Source organism: Diospyros lotus, chromosome 8 (genome assembly GCF_014633365.1).
Source record: "Diospyros lotus cultivar Yz01 chromosome 8, ASM1463336v1, whole genome shotgun sequence".
Taxonomy (NCBI): Eukaryota; Viridiplantae; Streptophyta; class Magnoliopsida; order Ericales; family Ebenaceae; genus Diospyros; species Diospyros lotus.
The window spans coordinates 6,337,270-6,353,948 of NC_068345.1; the positions used below are offsets into that span (position 1 = coordinate 6,337,270).

Here is a 16,679-nt window from a genome sequence, read left to right on the forward strand (position 1 = left end):
AAAAATATTTTTATATATTATATATTTGTTAAATAAATATATTTTTTAAAATTTATCTTTAAAGTACTTTAAAAATGAGTTACTGGCAAACTCAATAAAACTAGACTCAACCCATTAAAGCTAGAGAGCCCAACAGGCCAGCCTGCTCTAGGTGGATTCATGGGCCAGTTTGGTCACTATTTTTTGTTGCGAGCTGGGCCCAAACTCAGCCAGTCCTATAAACGAGTCAGGCCCAATTTGGCTTGTCTCTTTAGGGCTGACACGAAAATCAACTCATTTGACATCACTGCACATCCTTATTACCTTGTTTGAAACGTTGAGTAAGATCCCTTCTATAAAAAAAGTCTAAATGCAGAGAGAAGCTAAAAACAACAATGGGAACAAGTCATCACAAGAACAACAATAATATTGGAGTGATCTTCAAAATTAGCTACAACCAATAATTTCTGTGACTATGATCCTATGTCCAAACTAACAAATGTTGCAAATCAAGAACTAGTACAAATCACCAACCTATATAGCCAGGAAGGGTTTGGCATAACCAAGGGTGTGCAAATAGTTGGGTTCAATTACCGAACTAACTAAAATTTTTTGATTGAACAAACTTAAAAATCGAACAAACTGAAAATAAAAAAAAATCAAACCTACTAAATAAACTGAAAAAAAACAAAACAACCAAACAACCGACAAGCCGAACAAACCAAAAAACCAACGAATCGAAGAAACTAACTAAACCGAAAAACACTAAAAAACTGATAAACTGAATGAAAGCACTTGCTGTAAATTACAATCACTACTTGTAAATTTGTGCAGTTCATACAGCTTACAAATTACAATAAATAATCAGTTTACAAATGAGAACACTTGCTGTAAATTACAATTAGTTTACAAATTACAATAAATAATCATTTGAAAACCCATACCAAAACTACAGAACAATTGAAAAATGAAAACTCTAACTGAAACCCACCTCTGTGGGTCGCCGATTAGAGCAAAGAGGATGGGAAAGGTGCGTTGGTCTCAATTTCTGGTCAAAGAAGGAGAAAAGTGGATTGATCTCGGTAACCGATCGAAGAAGGGGAAGGCGGAATGGAATGGAAAGAAAGTCAGAGATTCGAAGGCCAGAGACGTGGACAACGATGAATAGGAGACTGGGACAAGACGGTAGTCAGTCAAAGGCCAGAGGCAAAAAATCAAAGACTCGAAAAGAGGCAAAGGGTTGGGGTTTTACTTCTCTCTGACTTCTGTTATTCTTCCTAACATTTCTTTTTTTTTTTCTTTAGTGCGTGCGATAGAAAGTGCTGGTGCTGGTCAAAAACACCATTCAAGAAAAATGATCAATTCAGTTTGTTCGGTTATTCCCAACCCAAAGACCGAACGAAGACTGATTAATTGAAATAAAAAAAAAATGAACCAAACTGAATTTTATCAAAAACCGAACTAAACCGACAATTTCAATTGATTCGATTTAGTTATTTCGGTTAAATTGAAATTTTGCACACCCCTAACATAACATTTTCCACGCACTTGACCATCACTCGCTAATGGAGAATACTCTGACTTGCTGATGGATCCACGGGAAGAAAAATATGAGATTGCTGTTTAAAACATTACGCTATTCTGATGACAGAGAGTACTATGGGTCAGAGAGTACTATGGGAGTGAACAGAAAACAAAACAACTCGATTTCATAAATTCATGCATTCTCAAAACACCAAACTTACGCTCTTGCTTAAGCAAAGTTTACCAGCAGCAAGATATCGACGCTTTCATCAATAAACTGCATGGGCCGGAAAAGTAGTACATCAGTCACCAGGCACAAACACAATGGGTGTTCTACATTCACAGTCTTAGATTTGTTAAAGGCATTTTCAAGTGCTTAATGACCAAAGAACTTCATACAGAGAAATGAAGAAAAGAAATTAATGATTTAGAATGAAAACATCAATAAGTAGACATGAAATAACATCCTAATTCTTCGCTAAATAATTACGTTTATGTACCATGGCTATACGTTTTGTTACTGATGATTCTTTACAGTAGTTGAGGTATAGTAGGCGTAGCTGGCTTAGTACTTGTATTTGTTGGTTTTGGTTTGGGTAGTGCCGTTAGTTGTTCACTCTCCCGGCTCTCAGTCTGTTGAGGCTTCTGGATTTGGTTCCTTTGTATTAATCTATCATTAATAAAATTCTTCATTCCTTTCCGAAAAGACGAAACAAAAAGAAAAAAACATGACAATGACCCAGTTTACCAATAGTCAACATAACTATAGAAGATAAATTCTCTCTATTACTATTTACTAATTTTTTGCTTGGATTCCTATTTCCTAAGTTACTAAATACTTACTACTATCATGTTATTATGTAATATGTTTTATATTTTTAATTTATTTTTGTATATATGGATCAGTTTGGCTCAAGTCCATGGACCTGAAGGGTAGACTTAGAACCTAACAGATTTTAATTGGGGCCAAAGAATATTCGAACTAGAATAGAAACAAACTATAAAAAAACCAAACCAAAGACATTGGTACAGTTCAGTTCTCAAATCTATTTGAATCCATGGACACTACTAATTTGAAGTGTATTTTCTTACAAAAATGGTTTACCAACAGTATCAAATCCAAATTGAAAACATTCAGAAGTCTGGCTTCAAACTTTGTAGACTACTATGGTTAAAGTACTCCTGATCTTGCCTCAGATATGCTGATCATGGATAGAGAGGAGGGGGAGGGAGTTTGAATGTTCAATCTTCAGAGACATCCACACCCCCCTTCAGCTTTATATCAGAAATAGAGTCGAAAAGGCTTCAAAATCAAGTATATTAATGATTATTGTATTGAACATAATACAACGCTGTCATGGTTTACCTTCTTGTTTAAGGGCAACACCTTCAAGTCATGTTATAGTGGTCAATATAGCCAGAGTCGCCTAGTTCTCTTAGAAACATTCATCTAGTGCCATGACCTCACAAAATATTCTTCCAGACACATAAATTGCAACATAGAAAATTTTAAGATTGGAAGTATTTTATTATATAAAGTTGAACAAAACTGAACCTACTTTCTACTTGGGTAAAAATAAAAGATAAGAAAAGAGGGTAGAACCAATGGACAAAAGGAACCAGGAGATCCAGATCCCAACAGTTATAGTGAAACTGAGCTAATTTAGTAAGACAAGAAATTATGTGGGTCCATCTTTAGCAACAAAAAACTAGGCATTAACAACACTCCCGAGTCCCCATATTCCTCCTAGCCTATTTACCTATATGGTTTTCCAATTATGCAAAAATGGAGCTTCAAAGACCCTATCATCGAAAATAATCAGAGATCTGGAACACTGACATGCATGAAAAATAAAAACCTTTTTCCTTTTGAACTCCTTTTCTCTTGTGATGCGAAATATTTCTTGACTCAGTCTTGGACACATTGTTAAACTAGATACTTTAAACAGATTAAATAATTTACAAATTTCAAGTATCCTGACATCCAAAATTTCCAGCAACTTGCAGCAAACACAATCTGAACACCTTAATCACAACTCTTTCACTCTGATAATAAAGATAAAGCAACAAATGACTAGAGCTATTCTATTTCATTCTTCAAAATTAAAAAAGGGTTTTGGAAATTTCCCACTTAAAAGTGAGTTTTCCATTACGTTCTGATGCATTATGACTTGGGAGAATGCCACACATCATTCTCAATCTGGGGAAGTCAACTCATTGAAAAGGAAGAAAAGGTGTGTAGTAGAGATCTGCCATTATTCCTATTTTTGAAAGGTTTGAAGATCTAAAGATGGCTTGCCAATCACATGGTCAACTTAAAAAGAAGTCAAGGCAAATCTTTTGAAACTAATTTTTAAATAAATCACAAAACCCAAGTCCGACGTTCACATAATCTATTTAACAAGTTTTTTGTCCACATCAATATTAAGATACCATAATATCAAACTGGTATCTGGTTCAGATGCACAACAATTTGTTATTTTTCTCCGCCTACTAATACTAAAATTTCTATTGGTTCTGTCAGCCATCTCTGCTACCATATCATGCCTGCTGCTTGGCCCAGTAAATACCTGCATGCTTCTTCAAACTTACAAGCATCAAGTCGTTGCCATTCCCATAGAGCAAGTTCCGCTTATCATGGCCACTGGTTGAATGGTCCTAACGGCAGAACTAAGACCAGGGAAGGTCAATTATCACTGCACTTTTGACCATGGGTTTTTCACCAAGGAATAAAATACTTTGTCATCGGTACTCTCCATAACAACAAATTCCCATCCATATGAATCCACCCTAGTAGACTTCTCAATGCTTATTGTCTATTGAGCCAAAGGAAGGTCCATAAGACCCTATTTCCACCTCTCCCTACAAAGCAAAATCCTCTTAATAAGTTACACAAGCATGTCCTTAAAACAAAGGGAAAATTATCCTCACACCCCTTGTAATTTGTACCTTTTGCCCATACCTCCAAGGCAGTTTATTTTTTGCCAAAGTTCCTATATATTTCCTTTATTGCCAGGACACCCCCTCCATCACAAACATTAATTAACATCAAATGCCCAAAACACATGGGGTGTTTGGGCAGAAGGCCCAAACCACAAGTGGTGTGGGGCAATCTACCCTAAAACAAAATGAGACAAGATGAGAAACTTTTTTTTTTTTGGTTTTGAAAGCGACAACACAAGTTGAACATCCACAAACTTTATTTGTGATTCTATTCATTTGTTTTAGGTGAGACTTCCACAAGTGGCTAAAGAGATTTTAAGGGCCTGTTTGGTCATGATTTTGAAAACTATTTTCTCAGTTTCAAACCCAAAAAAACTAGAGAGACTTATTTGATGAATTGAACTAGGAAAATTGTCTTTAAATGTCTAGATTTTAGAAAATTAAAAAATGTTATTTTCACTAGTTTCAAAAATCATTCTCATCATTATATAAAAATGTGGCTTCCAGAGTTTTCAATTTTGAAAACCACCATTAAAAAAAACATAAAAATGATATAAAAACAGGCCCTCCTATTTCTTTTCTAAATTTGACATGAGCTTTTGAAAATCTTAAATCAACAAGCTGCAATATCCAGTCTTTATTTTGAAAACCTAACTCTCAATGACCTTGCTCTTAAGCCTAGGTCTTAAATAGCATAGATTCCCACCTGTCTGAAATTGTCAGGTTTGCCTTTAAGCCCAGAAAACCCAGCAGGTTATTGCCAGTGATTTGGTTCCTACAATCTGTTGAAATCACCAGTCACACACATGCAAAATTCTAAAATGTTTCCCATCTTTTTACCTTATTCTAGCTTTCCAGCCTTACATCCCAAAATTGAATAAACAGTCCAATTTACAATATGTCCTACATCAGAAATCCAAATATTTATCTGAAAGGCAGACTGACGCATGCATTTATCAAGAGTACAATAACACTAAGACTTAATTCCACTAGACAGGGTGCGCTACATGGATATTATAGGTAATCATATCTTCTATAAGGCTAAGCATTTATATGTAGCGTGAAGCAAAATTCCTGTTGTATGTTTAATGTGTCTGACGGGTTTGACATGAATTTTTCTGAATTTTATTGGCTTAACTTGCCAAGATAGAAAAAGTGGTCAACTGAAAGGAACCAGCTCGACTAACAGCGCTACACTATTTTTTATGAAGCATAACTTATTCAACTTCCCACCTATTCTTCATCAGAAAATTAAAAGAAGACTGTAAAACAGAACAAAATATGGTAAAATTAAATCACAGTACCATTGGTTTGATGAAGTTGTAGACTAGAGAGACCAAGGGGGCTGTTGAAAGTTATCAGACTATCTTGAAATTTCACAAACATCCACATTTTTGGCCAAGAAAAAACTTAAAAATAAAAAATCCAATCATAAGAAAATTTATTGTTACCTCAAGCCAGCCTACCATCTTTCTACGAAGAGTTGCCTGAAGGCCTAGAACAAGACATGACATATCTTCCAACAATATTTTTAACAGGAAGCGGTCCCCTGTTTGTCAACCAGAAGACATTCTCCAGTTACTAAGCAAAGGTGAAGAATCAAAGTGGTGAAATATTGTTGCACAAAATACTAACCAAATATGAGAATCATAACTATTGTTGCACAAAATACTAACCAAATATGAGAATCATAACTGTTATTACGGTTGTCACCCAACACATAAACATGACCCCTAGGCACAATCTGTAGATCCAAAGAAAGCTAAAATCAGTAGGAACCAATAAAGCTAGTTTGTGCCCATCTATAGTGCACCTAACCAAGCAAGTCATTTTATTTTACTGAATGATCATCAAGTTCTGAGGTGTCAACAAGATGCAGCCCACCCTCGCACACTGTTAATATTTTCTGATGACAAGGTATACAAGTTTAACAGACAAAGGGCCTTATCACAGATCCTGGCAGTTTTACCTCATCTGTTCAAGGACATGCCATGGTGCCAGAAACCCATGCTAGATAAAAGTGCAGTGAAAAAGATAAACAAAATCAGGGCTCACAATTGTATTCAATGAATATCTTAGTTGCTCAGCTATAAAATCTTCATTCTGGGAAATCCCATTGACATACAGTGACCCCTCATGGACCTGCAAGTTGTTAGAAGAAAACAACAGGGCAATGTCACTCCAGCTAATTCCATTCAACTACTTAAAACAATCATAATATTAAATTAAGAAAATTTCTATTATCTTCCCCCAAAAAACAAAACTGCAGTGCAGAGCCACTAACCCATGGTTGACTAGTCATCATCAAAGATTACTTGATAGATCGTAAGGACTGAAACCAAAGCCAACCCTCAAAGATGAGACAAGATATGCTTCTTTACAAAACCACATAAATCATACCAAGTCTAATCAATTTTAAAACCCAACTATAATCAAAAAGGATAAACCAATTGCATGACAGTATCTTCCTAGACAACTTACTTTAGGTAAGAGTACATGGCTGGCCTATTCATTTATTTCATGTCCTCATTTATTTGGAGGCTCAAATATTGAAGATTGAAGCACCTATATAAGGTCTATTTGGGGAGGTGAGTTATGTTTAATAGAAAGAGGGAGAAAACATGGTATCAAATGAAATATCAAATGGTGGATTCAGATATTGGTTGTTCTCCTATCAAAGTTGGAGGCATGGTGATTAAAAATTATAGATCTTCAACAAGGCCTTCTTAGGTAAATGGTTGTGGACATTAGTTTGTGCTTTGAATACTCAGTTGGCAACACCAGCATTTTTCTTGGCTCACAGGAAGGGTTTGTAGCAAGCATTTGGTTATGTTAAGATCAAATCACAAATAATCACACATAAATCAAGAGAAAGGGCACAGAAATTAGTAACATGGTTCAGCCTCAACAAACATACATCAAAGATCCTAGGATAATGGGAAAAATTCACTCAATCAACGAATAATACAACTTTTGCATGGACGAAACTATAAACCCTCTCAATCGTCACAACTCTAGACAACTAGTCACTCACACTCAAAGGATTCCGATTATCAAGTTTTGGCACTCTCTATATCTGAATCTACTGGTTGGGGCCCTATTTATAGGTGACCAACCCAATGGTATTGTCTCTCCTACTATCACAGTCTGCTAGTTAATTAGGGACAGTTGTAGTATTTTTATTCAGTTGCTGTATTTTTACAGTTATGTTCTAGGGGTAATTAGGTATTATTTACAATTTATTTAAAGTTATGAAAAGTGGGGAGGTAGTGGAGTGATTTAGGAGCAGTTATTGGAAGTGAAGAATATGGTAACTGCCACAAATAATTGTTGGTTAGCTTTCTATATAAACTTGTAACCACATAGTGCAGATCATGTTACGAGTTATCAAGAATTTATTGAATTCTCTCATTTTCCCTTATTGTTCTCTACGATTTCCCCCTCAATTCTTTCAGATTTCTTTTCCATTTCTCCCAGTTTTCCCGCTCTTTTTGTCAGTCTCCCTCACTTCAGTCTGTTCCCCCTGATATTTCGTCTGTTTTCCCCTCAATTCTTGCTATTTCTCCCTGAATTTCCAGTTCTATCTCCAAAGAAAACATCAGTTAGAGTTAGGGTCCTGACACCTACCTCTATCCCCATCTATCTCTATTCAACATATAATTTCTGAGAGACTTCTTCTCAATTGTTTACTAAATAAGCTGACACTTATCTCTATCTAGTTTGAATTTGAAGATCCATCTAACAGGTTGTTAAGTTAGTTGTGACCTAACCTGAATTCATTTATGATTTATAGATAGATTTTAGATAGTTTGTGGGTGTAAGGCATGTACAAGGTCTCTATGCCCCCCTTTCTTTAATGGATCCTTTCTGGGGATTACATCCCCTTGATGCTTCTTTTGATATTATTAATGCAATCCTTAAATAAAAAAGGATTTTGGACAAGTGGAGGAAGAGCCCTTTGGTCCCCATTTATAAGAATGAGATGTTCAAAGGTGTGAAAATTATAAAAAAATCAAGCTACTGAACCACACTATGAAACTTTGGAAGATAGTGATTGAGCAAAGATTAAGAGGAGAAGCCAATGTGTCTAAACCAATTTGGCTTCATCTATGGTAGGCCAACCATGGAATACTAAGCATATTCAAACATAAGTGTCTTGGTGTATGCTACTTGCATATAACATTGTCTTGATGGGTAAAACAAAAGAATGTGTGAATGCTAAACTATGGAGGAACACTTAAAATCTAGAGGTTTTAAGTAGATTGAAAACAACATATATAGAATTAAGTTTAGTGAAAATACAAGTGTGAATGAGTTCATTGTAAAACTTGAAGATCAAGTAATTCAAAGAAAAAAAAAAAAAAATCAGTACAGACCTACTGGATCAATCATCCAAAAAGATAGGAAATCAATGAGAATGTTACTCATAGAATTAAGACAAGATGGTAAAATTGAAAAAGTGGATTCAACATTTTATGTGATAATGAAATTCTGTTAAAGTTAAAAGAAATTTTTTATAAAATAACTATAAGATTAGCTTTGTTATATGGAAAATGTTGGGCAGTAAAGCACTAACATGTGCAAATTATGAAAGTAACACAAATGATAATGTTATGATGGGTTTACAGGCATACAAGAAAAGTTGAAATTAGAAATGAAGTATTCATAGTAAGGTTGAAGTGGCTCCCATTGAAAATAAGATGTGTGAAGCACAAGTAAGATGGTTCAGTTATGTGAGAATAAGACTAATGAGGCTCCTATAAAGAGAGTAGATTGAATGGACCAAGTCTTTAACAAAAGAGGTAGAAGAAGACCAAGAAAACTTGATAAGGGCCTTATAGAACATAAGGCTATAGATAGAAATGACTAGAGAGCTAGAATTCATGTAGTCAGCCCCAGATAACAAGATTAAGCCATAAAGTTTAATATGTTGTTGTCATTGCTTAATAGAAAACATTTGTTTCCTTTTGCTAGCAAAACTTGTCAATTTATATCCCACTTTATGGGAAGTACAAAAATTATGAGGATAATATACCTCAACCGTGTCTCCTGCTCTTGCTACTATTCTTTTAATGAAAATCTCTTCCTCCCTAAATCCAGGTTGCTGTAGAATGGCCAGGGACATCACCAAACAACCAATGATAAAGCATGCAGCCAAATAAATTTAGAAAAGCAAACCTGTATAGGAGCTCGAAAAATAATAATATCATGTATAGCAGGACGTCTGATGTAATATGAAGCCTGAGGAAATTAGGTAAACCATATTTTTGTCAGAGCAAATTATGCTTCTTAAAAACATAAACAACAGTCACAATCAGCTTCTGAATCATTATCTTGAGTCCAGTCATATATAACACAGTAATCAATAAACTTAATATAAAATTTTCAGTAATACAACAAATGCTGGTAGTAAATACAGTTGATCCATTCAAATATTTTTGAAGAGTTTTATGAGCAGAAAGCAGATGAAAGATCTATCTTCCAAAGATTGATTCAGAAAATTTGAACCTTGTTTGTAGCTAACATAACTGAGAATATCTTTGTTTTTAATTTCTCACATACCTACAATTTCAACAAGGCAGTAATACCTACCTTTAACCCTCTAACTTCAATAACTTTGATATTTTACACAATCTAGTGCCCTTATAAACTCAAGCATTTCCTGTCCCATTACATTACTTACATCTTTTAAGGCTAGAAGGACCTGGATGTACTTTGCTTGAGATCCCCCCTTTGCTCCAGAAAAATTCTAAAATTGATGAAGAACGTAGTCAAAGTTCTGTTCTTATCCTCCTATTGTTTCATGCAAATCTTGCATGAGTCTTCATGGCTTCTAATCAGAATTACCAAGCGCGCTTCAGGTCATCCACCATGATTTCCATCAGTACTTAAAATCTAATAGGAATCAAATCCATAATCAACGCTCTAGGAATAATAGACCCAGATCCTCTTATCTTGATAGCAAATCAAAATTCATAACATGAAAATGACAAGTTCCTAGCATTCACATGGTCCACCATCCAGGGCTCAGAACCTAAAACCATTGTCCAAATAAGTAGAATAATGCTTTGAAATTCTGGTTGGGTATAATATACAAATGAATTGATATTTCCAAAATAGTATCTACGAAGTTCTTATTGTGATAGCCAGAGCATTTGAATAAGCAAATTCTTCGTGATTTTAGAAACAAATTCTCTTCTAACCTTTCTTCTCAAATTACTTTCCAAAACCAAAAAAAAAAAAAAAATCATAACAAAGAAAGAAAAACGACCATGTTTTCTGCTCAACATACTGCCTTCTTAATTTCCATTGCCAAATTCATGCATACCCCTGCCTGAACCCAGGTCCTCATTACTAGGTATTATCAATTATGGCTTGAGCACTTATCATCTAACCGAAAGTTAAGTTATTACCTGGTGCACCATGACCCACCTAGCTAATGCTAGATGTGAGATCAAAACACATTCTGCAACCTTGACAAGCCACCTAGCTCAATCTTGTGGCTCTTCCGAGGGAATCCACACTGAGCCCTTGATTCACATAATAATACCTCCAAATTAGCTCTAACAAGCCTTGTCCCACATATGATGAAAAAGCTTATATTAGGAAGTATTCCCCAACCCTCTTACAAGTCCCAGAACCGCCCAAAAGATGTCCAATGATTAGCACACATCTACGCAATGTGACATGAGTTAACAGCATCCTGTTCCACCTTTTTTATTAAGCTAAATTAAATATACAACTTTGAACATCATCTCAACTAATATCATTTCAGGTATCTTGCCATGTCTTTCAATTTCATGAACATCCAATTCCCAGATGTCTATGCATAATGGGTCCTTTCGATACAGAAGTTGGACTTTGTAAAGTCCTGTCATGACCCCAAGGGTGGACAGGGTTATGATTGTAATTAGCAAGGTGGGGCAAGGCTGCAATTAGCCTAACACATGTAATAAGTAACGGTTGTACCTAGCCGTTGTAGCTGTAGCTGCTTGTACACATTTGGTTACAATTCAAGGCAGCCTACAAAAGGAAATTAGGAGCCTGAGGATGGGAATTATGAATTGAATGAAACATAATTCTTTCCCTCCTATTCTCTCTCTCAATTCTCCCACTTCTCTCAAATTCTCTCTCTCTCTTCTCAATTTGAATTTCTGCGGCTACTATAATTACCAGATTGCACAAGTCTCAGATCTGAGACTTATCAAGTCCATGTCGATGTCATGTGAAAGTATTATCTAGCACAAGCAACATGCATAAACCAAGAATGCTAAAGAATACATAAATGCTCAAATATGGGAAGTTAAATTTCTCTTCAAGAATTAAAGGGGGGGTAGCAAAAGGCATTGTGGTAGACAAGAATGAAACCTGTAACAAACCATCATGAAATAAAGATTTACAGATCATCTCAGGTACTATCATTCTGGACTTCTCACCATGTCTTTTAGCTCATTAACATCCATCAGCATGATTGTCGTGACACCAAAGAGGTTTTGTTTTCAAAAGATGGTTTTGCTATCCTATTATCTATGGCAAGAGTTCATTTGCCTGAGTGTATCCAACACACAAAACCACAAGTCCCGAAATACATATTAGGCAACACGTCCTCAGATCTACACAAACTGTAGCACTCTAGACTCAGATAAGGCCCAAAATGGTGCAGACCCAAAAGGAGGGATAGAGGGAGAGATGGAATTTTTTAAATACTCAATGATTTAGTTTCCAAAATATGCAAGGTGAGGCGATTAGAGAATTCAAGCCAATAGATTATGTTGAATGCAAGTGGCGGTTGATCAAGTCTTGATTCTCTTAAACTCCCGTTCCTTCTTTGAGTTAACTGGCGCACACAGAGAGAGTTAAGAGGATTGCCCAGGTCACTCCTGAAATTGTCCTTCGATGCTTAAGTCAGACAAAAATCATCTAGGAAGGTATGAACTATTGCTATCTTGTCAAATAACTCGGTGCCAATGATTTGTTTTTTTCCGATCATCTCTTCAATTATCAATAAGATTTTTCTTATATATGCATTCTACATAAGTCGGAGGTATTCATTTTACCAATCTACCCCTCATACCTTGTTATATTATATAACCCTTGGTTGACGAGGTAGGTATTCTACCCCCACCCTCTTAGGGGTCCCCAACTTTTGAAGTTCAAAATTTGAATGGAGAAAGTAGAAAATTTTAATGTCAGCCTTTTCCTACTTAAATCTTCACACATTCAATCATCACCAATCCTCATTTAAATCTAGTGTTCTAAAACGCGGCCTAAGCGCAGCCACCTAAGAGCACCTGAGGCGTTAGGCGGCCCCTTGCCACCACAAATACATGCAAGTAGACATCCTAGGCGCCAGGCCTAATTAATCAGGCCCAGGCGGTGCCTAGACAACCAAAGCACAAAATGATGCCGATCCCCAAAGAAATCCCCCCTTCCCTACTTTGCGTGATACTTCAACCTTCTCCTTAAAGAAATCCCTAATTCTCCTCACTCTTCCCCCTTTGCCGCTATCGCTACAGCCTACAGCCGTCGTCTCTTTCCCCCATCACCACGCCGCCGCCATTGCAAGTAAGTTTGCAGCCCGTTGTCGTTTTCTTCTCCAAATTGTTCCTGCCATCGTTCTCTTCTTCGAACCCAACCCATCTTCGTCAATGTTCTCTTCGTCGTTGTTTTCTTGTACTGTGCAGAGTCTCCAACTAGAAGAAGCAGATGAGCAAGAAATCAATGAATTTGATTTTGAATCCGATGAAGATCGTGTGTTGGAAGAATATGGAGAGGAAGAAGTTCAATTAGATAGCTCAGACTTAATTTCATTATTTCACTTGTTTTCCAACTTTGATTTACTTGAAAATAACATCAAATTACATTATACATCAAAAAGTTAAAAAAAAAAAAATACAATTTTCCTAGGCCCCAGTCTGGCACCCGACCAGCGCCTAGTGTATTTTAGAACACTATTTAAATCTCACAATTATAGCCACATTTCCTCATAATAACACCTTTATATTAATCATCTTAATATTAACTAGAAATGTCTGTCTTTGCACTTCCCCAGCCATCTTAAGAATTAGTTATAGACATGTCCGTCTCCACACTTCCCACATATACACACCTCTTCTGTATCTACCAAACCCTTTATGACTTCTGCATTAATTACCCATCATACATGTATATACTCACATTGAGGGTATCGCTTTTCGTACACCCTCACTTCCGCTACCTCTTGTTGATCTCTTCATCCTACTTCTACTCTCAAGCTCTCTTCAATACAACAATGGCATCCTTCGAAGCCTCACTCACTCCTAGCTCTATGAGACTATGATAGATTTCTTTAGCCACCTTGCCCACTCCACCCCGCCTCACTCTCTCTCCCTGATTTCCATTTGTTTTTCATTGCTCAAATTTTGCATTTTTTTGCGGAGGGGGGGGTGAACGAAGACATATTCAAAATACCACAGATGACCACTTTTGTTGTTGTACTTCCCACCTTCGACTAAAGGGATTAGTTTGTGAGGAAGTGAAAGGGCATACTAGCCATTGTTGTGAGTGACAAAGAAATAATATTGAATAGGTCCAAATGGGGTTTGACTCCAACTTCATGACATAGCAGAAGGAAAGAAAAAAGGTATCTCTAGGCATTGGGAGAAAGTTGGGAGGTGGGTAGGCCATAAAACTTGAGAATATTTAGCACCTTTTGTCGAAGGGTAAGGTGGAAACCATACTCAAAGGAACAATGGAATAGGTGCATATGTCCTTCAATTGGGCTACAAGGACAATATGCATATTCAAAGTTGATTACCCAATTGAGGGGGATCAGATAGTCAGAGATGAATTTTTCATGCTCTTTCTAGAAGAGAGAGAGGTGTGGTAGAGTTGGCAAGGTGGCCAAAGAAATCTATCATATAGCCAAGAGCGGGCGAGGCTTCAGAGGATGCCATTGTTGTATTAAAGAGAGCTCAAAAGTAGAAGCAAGATAAAGAGATCAACAAGAGGTAGCAAAAGTGAGTGTGAAAGAAAAGTGATGCCCTCAATGTATGATGGGTAATAAATGTGGAAGGCATAAAGGGGGTTGGTGGATGCGGCGGAGGCATGTATATGGGAAAGTGTGAAGACAGACACGTCTAACTAATTCTTAAGATGATTGAGAAAGTGTGAAGACGAGCACTCCTAAGTTATTAACATGATTAATGTTAAGGCATTACTATGGGGAAATGTGGCTGTAATTATAGGATTTAAATCAGGAATAGTGATGATTGAGTGTGTGAAGATTTAATCGAGAAAAGTCTGACCTTGAAATTCTTTACTTTCTCTATTCAAATTTTGAACTTTGAAAAAGGGGGACCCCCTAATGAGGGTGGGGGTAGAATACCTGCCACATCAGCCACAGGTTATATAACATAACAAGGTATGAGGGGTAGATTGGTAAAATGAATACCACCGACTTATGCAGAATGCATATATAAGAAAATTCTTATTGATAATTGAAGAGAAGACCAAAAAAAATAAATCACTGGCGCCAAGATACTTTAACAGGACAGCAACAGTTCATACCTTCCTGAAAGATTTTTGTCTTACCTAAGCACCAGAGGGCAATTATGGGAGTGCCTAGGGTAATTCCTTTAACTCTATGTGCGCACAGGTTAACTCAAAGAAGGAACGGGAGAAAAAGAGAATCAAGACTTGATCAACCGCTAGTCGCATTAACAGAATCTATTTGTGTGAATTCTCTAACCGCATCACAATGATTAAAGTGGGTGAAACCTCAGAAATAGGAAGTGCTACTGATCCAGTAATAATTCAAAACTACACTACAAGGAAACTTAAAGAAAACAAAAAATAAATAAATACAGTTCGAATAAACCAATTAGTTTTCCTTAAAACAAGTGGTAATTACCACAATCGGAGTCACAAGAAGCAACTAGAAGTACTCAGCAAATAATTGCAACAGTGTCCAGACTCCATACTTAATCTTAGTACATACAATTAACAGGGCTCATTCAATATATGTAAGTTAACACGAATAAATTCCTAAAATGAAAGAAACCAATACCCTTTCAATGAAGACCCGATCACCGACGCCAAGAGTAGGGTACATAGACGAGGACGGGATGAATCGAATTTCGGCGAACATCGACCACAAAAGCACGATTACCAAAAGGCGCAAGACAGCATCGAGATTCGGCCACCGGAGAAACGCCCAGCTCTGACAAGGCATCCAACGAACCGACTGGTAAGCAACCAGAAACTGGTACGGCGCCGAGGGCCTCAAGAAGCTCATCGCACAGTCCGTAGGATAACGAACAACAAAGTGATTGCAACAGCTAGGTTTAAACTTTGAACCGAAGAGCTAGGGTTTATTCAAAGATTTGGAAGGAATGAAGAAGATCGCATGGATATAGAGGGTTTGTTTTTCTTAGTGACGAAGTTTTGAACATAAGCGCGTGTATTATATATAGCCGGGGAATAGGGCCGTCACGGTACTCGTTACATTTTCAAGTAAAAGGCCAACCGTTATTGGCGGCTCCCCGTCGTCATTTATTCTTAGAAGCCGGAACGCGGTTATCTCCCGGCGGTCATGCTGTCAACCCCACTAAATTTGAGGGTAAAATTAATAAATATTCGTTAAGCTTTAAAATTATAATTATTTATTTATTAAATTTTAAATTATAATTAATTATTCATCGAACTTTACTCAACGTCAATCCTCCATCACTCGTTATAACTCTGTCAATTATTACAAACGAAAAATCTAATAAAATCTGACGTGGTTAATTGAATTTGACGTGACAAAAAATAATTTAACATACACTCATTAAATTTTAAAAAATATAACTACTTACTCATTGAATTTTGCTCAACATCAACCATCCATCGCCCTATTACATCACCGTCTAATCTTAAAGCACATGTTACATCACCATCTGATCTTGAAACATATTAAAAAAAATTGTATGCATTTGAAATCACTTACCTCTCAAACCAAAAGCCAAAAGCCATAAATATCATATAATAAATAAGATATTTAAATAATACATATTTATTATATCATATTTTTAGTCTCAAAATAATTTTATTGATTAATAAAACACGATACATTTTTTATTGACTAATAATAATGTTTTCAAATTCAAAATAAGATACAATAAATGTACATTTACCATATAAGTTTAAAGATTGTTGGTTTTTGGCATAAAAGAAATACGATTTTTGTAATCAGTTTTTGGCTCTTGGTCTCA

At 36.2% G+C, this 16,679-nt stretch overlaps 1 protein-coding gene across 13 annotated transcripts; it reads right to left on the reverse strand.

Annotated features, from left to right (window-relative positions):
* Positions 1-385: 385 nt before the first annotated feature.
* On the reverse strand, positions 386-15,952 carry LOC127807774 (chloroplast processing peptidase-like). Of its 13 annotated transcripts, XM_052345857.1 has the most exons (8): positions 15,494-15,945; positions 9,625-9,687; positions 9,482-9,550; positions 6,502-6,588; positions 6,082-6,190; positions 5,898-5,995; positions 5,153-5,228; positions 386-4,365 (listed from the first exon to the last, which is right to left on the reverse strand). In XM_052345857.1, the coding sequence occupies exons 1-7, from the start codon at positions 15,719-15,721 to the stop codon at positions 5,178-5,180; spliced, it is 705 nt and encodes a 234-aa protein (XP_052201817.1). In that variant the 5' UTR covers positions 15,722-15,945; the 3' UTR covers positions 386-4,365; positions 5,153-5,177. The 13 variants fall into 13 exon arrangements, with proteins under 13 accessions (XP_052201817.1, XP_052201816.1, XP_052201819.1 ...); XM_052345856.1 differs by having other exon boundaries at positions 386-5,228; XM_052345859.1 differs by lacking the exon at positions 5,153-5,228 and having other exon boundaries at positions 5,913-5,995; positions 15,494-15,944.
* Positions 15,953-16,679: the final 727 nt, after the last annotated feature.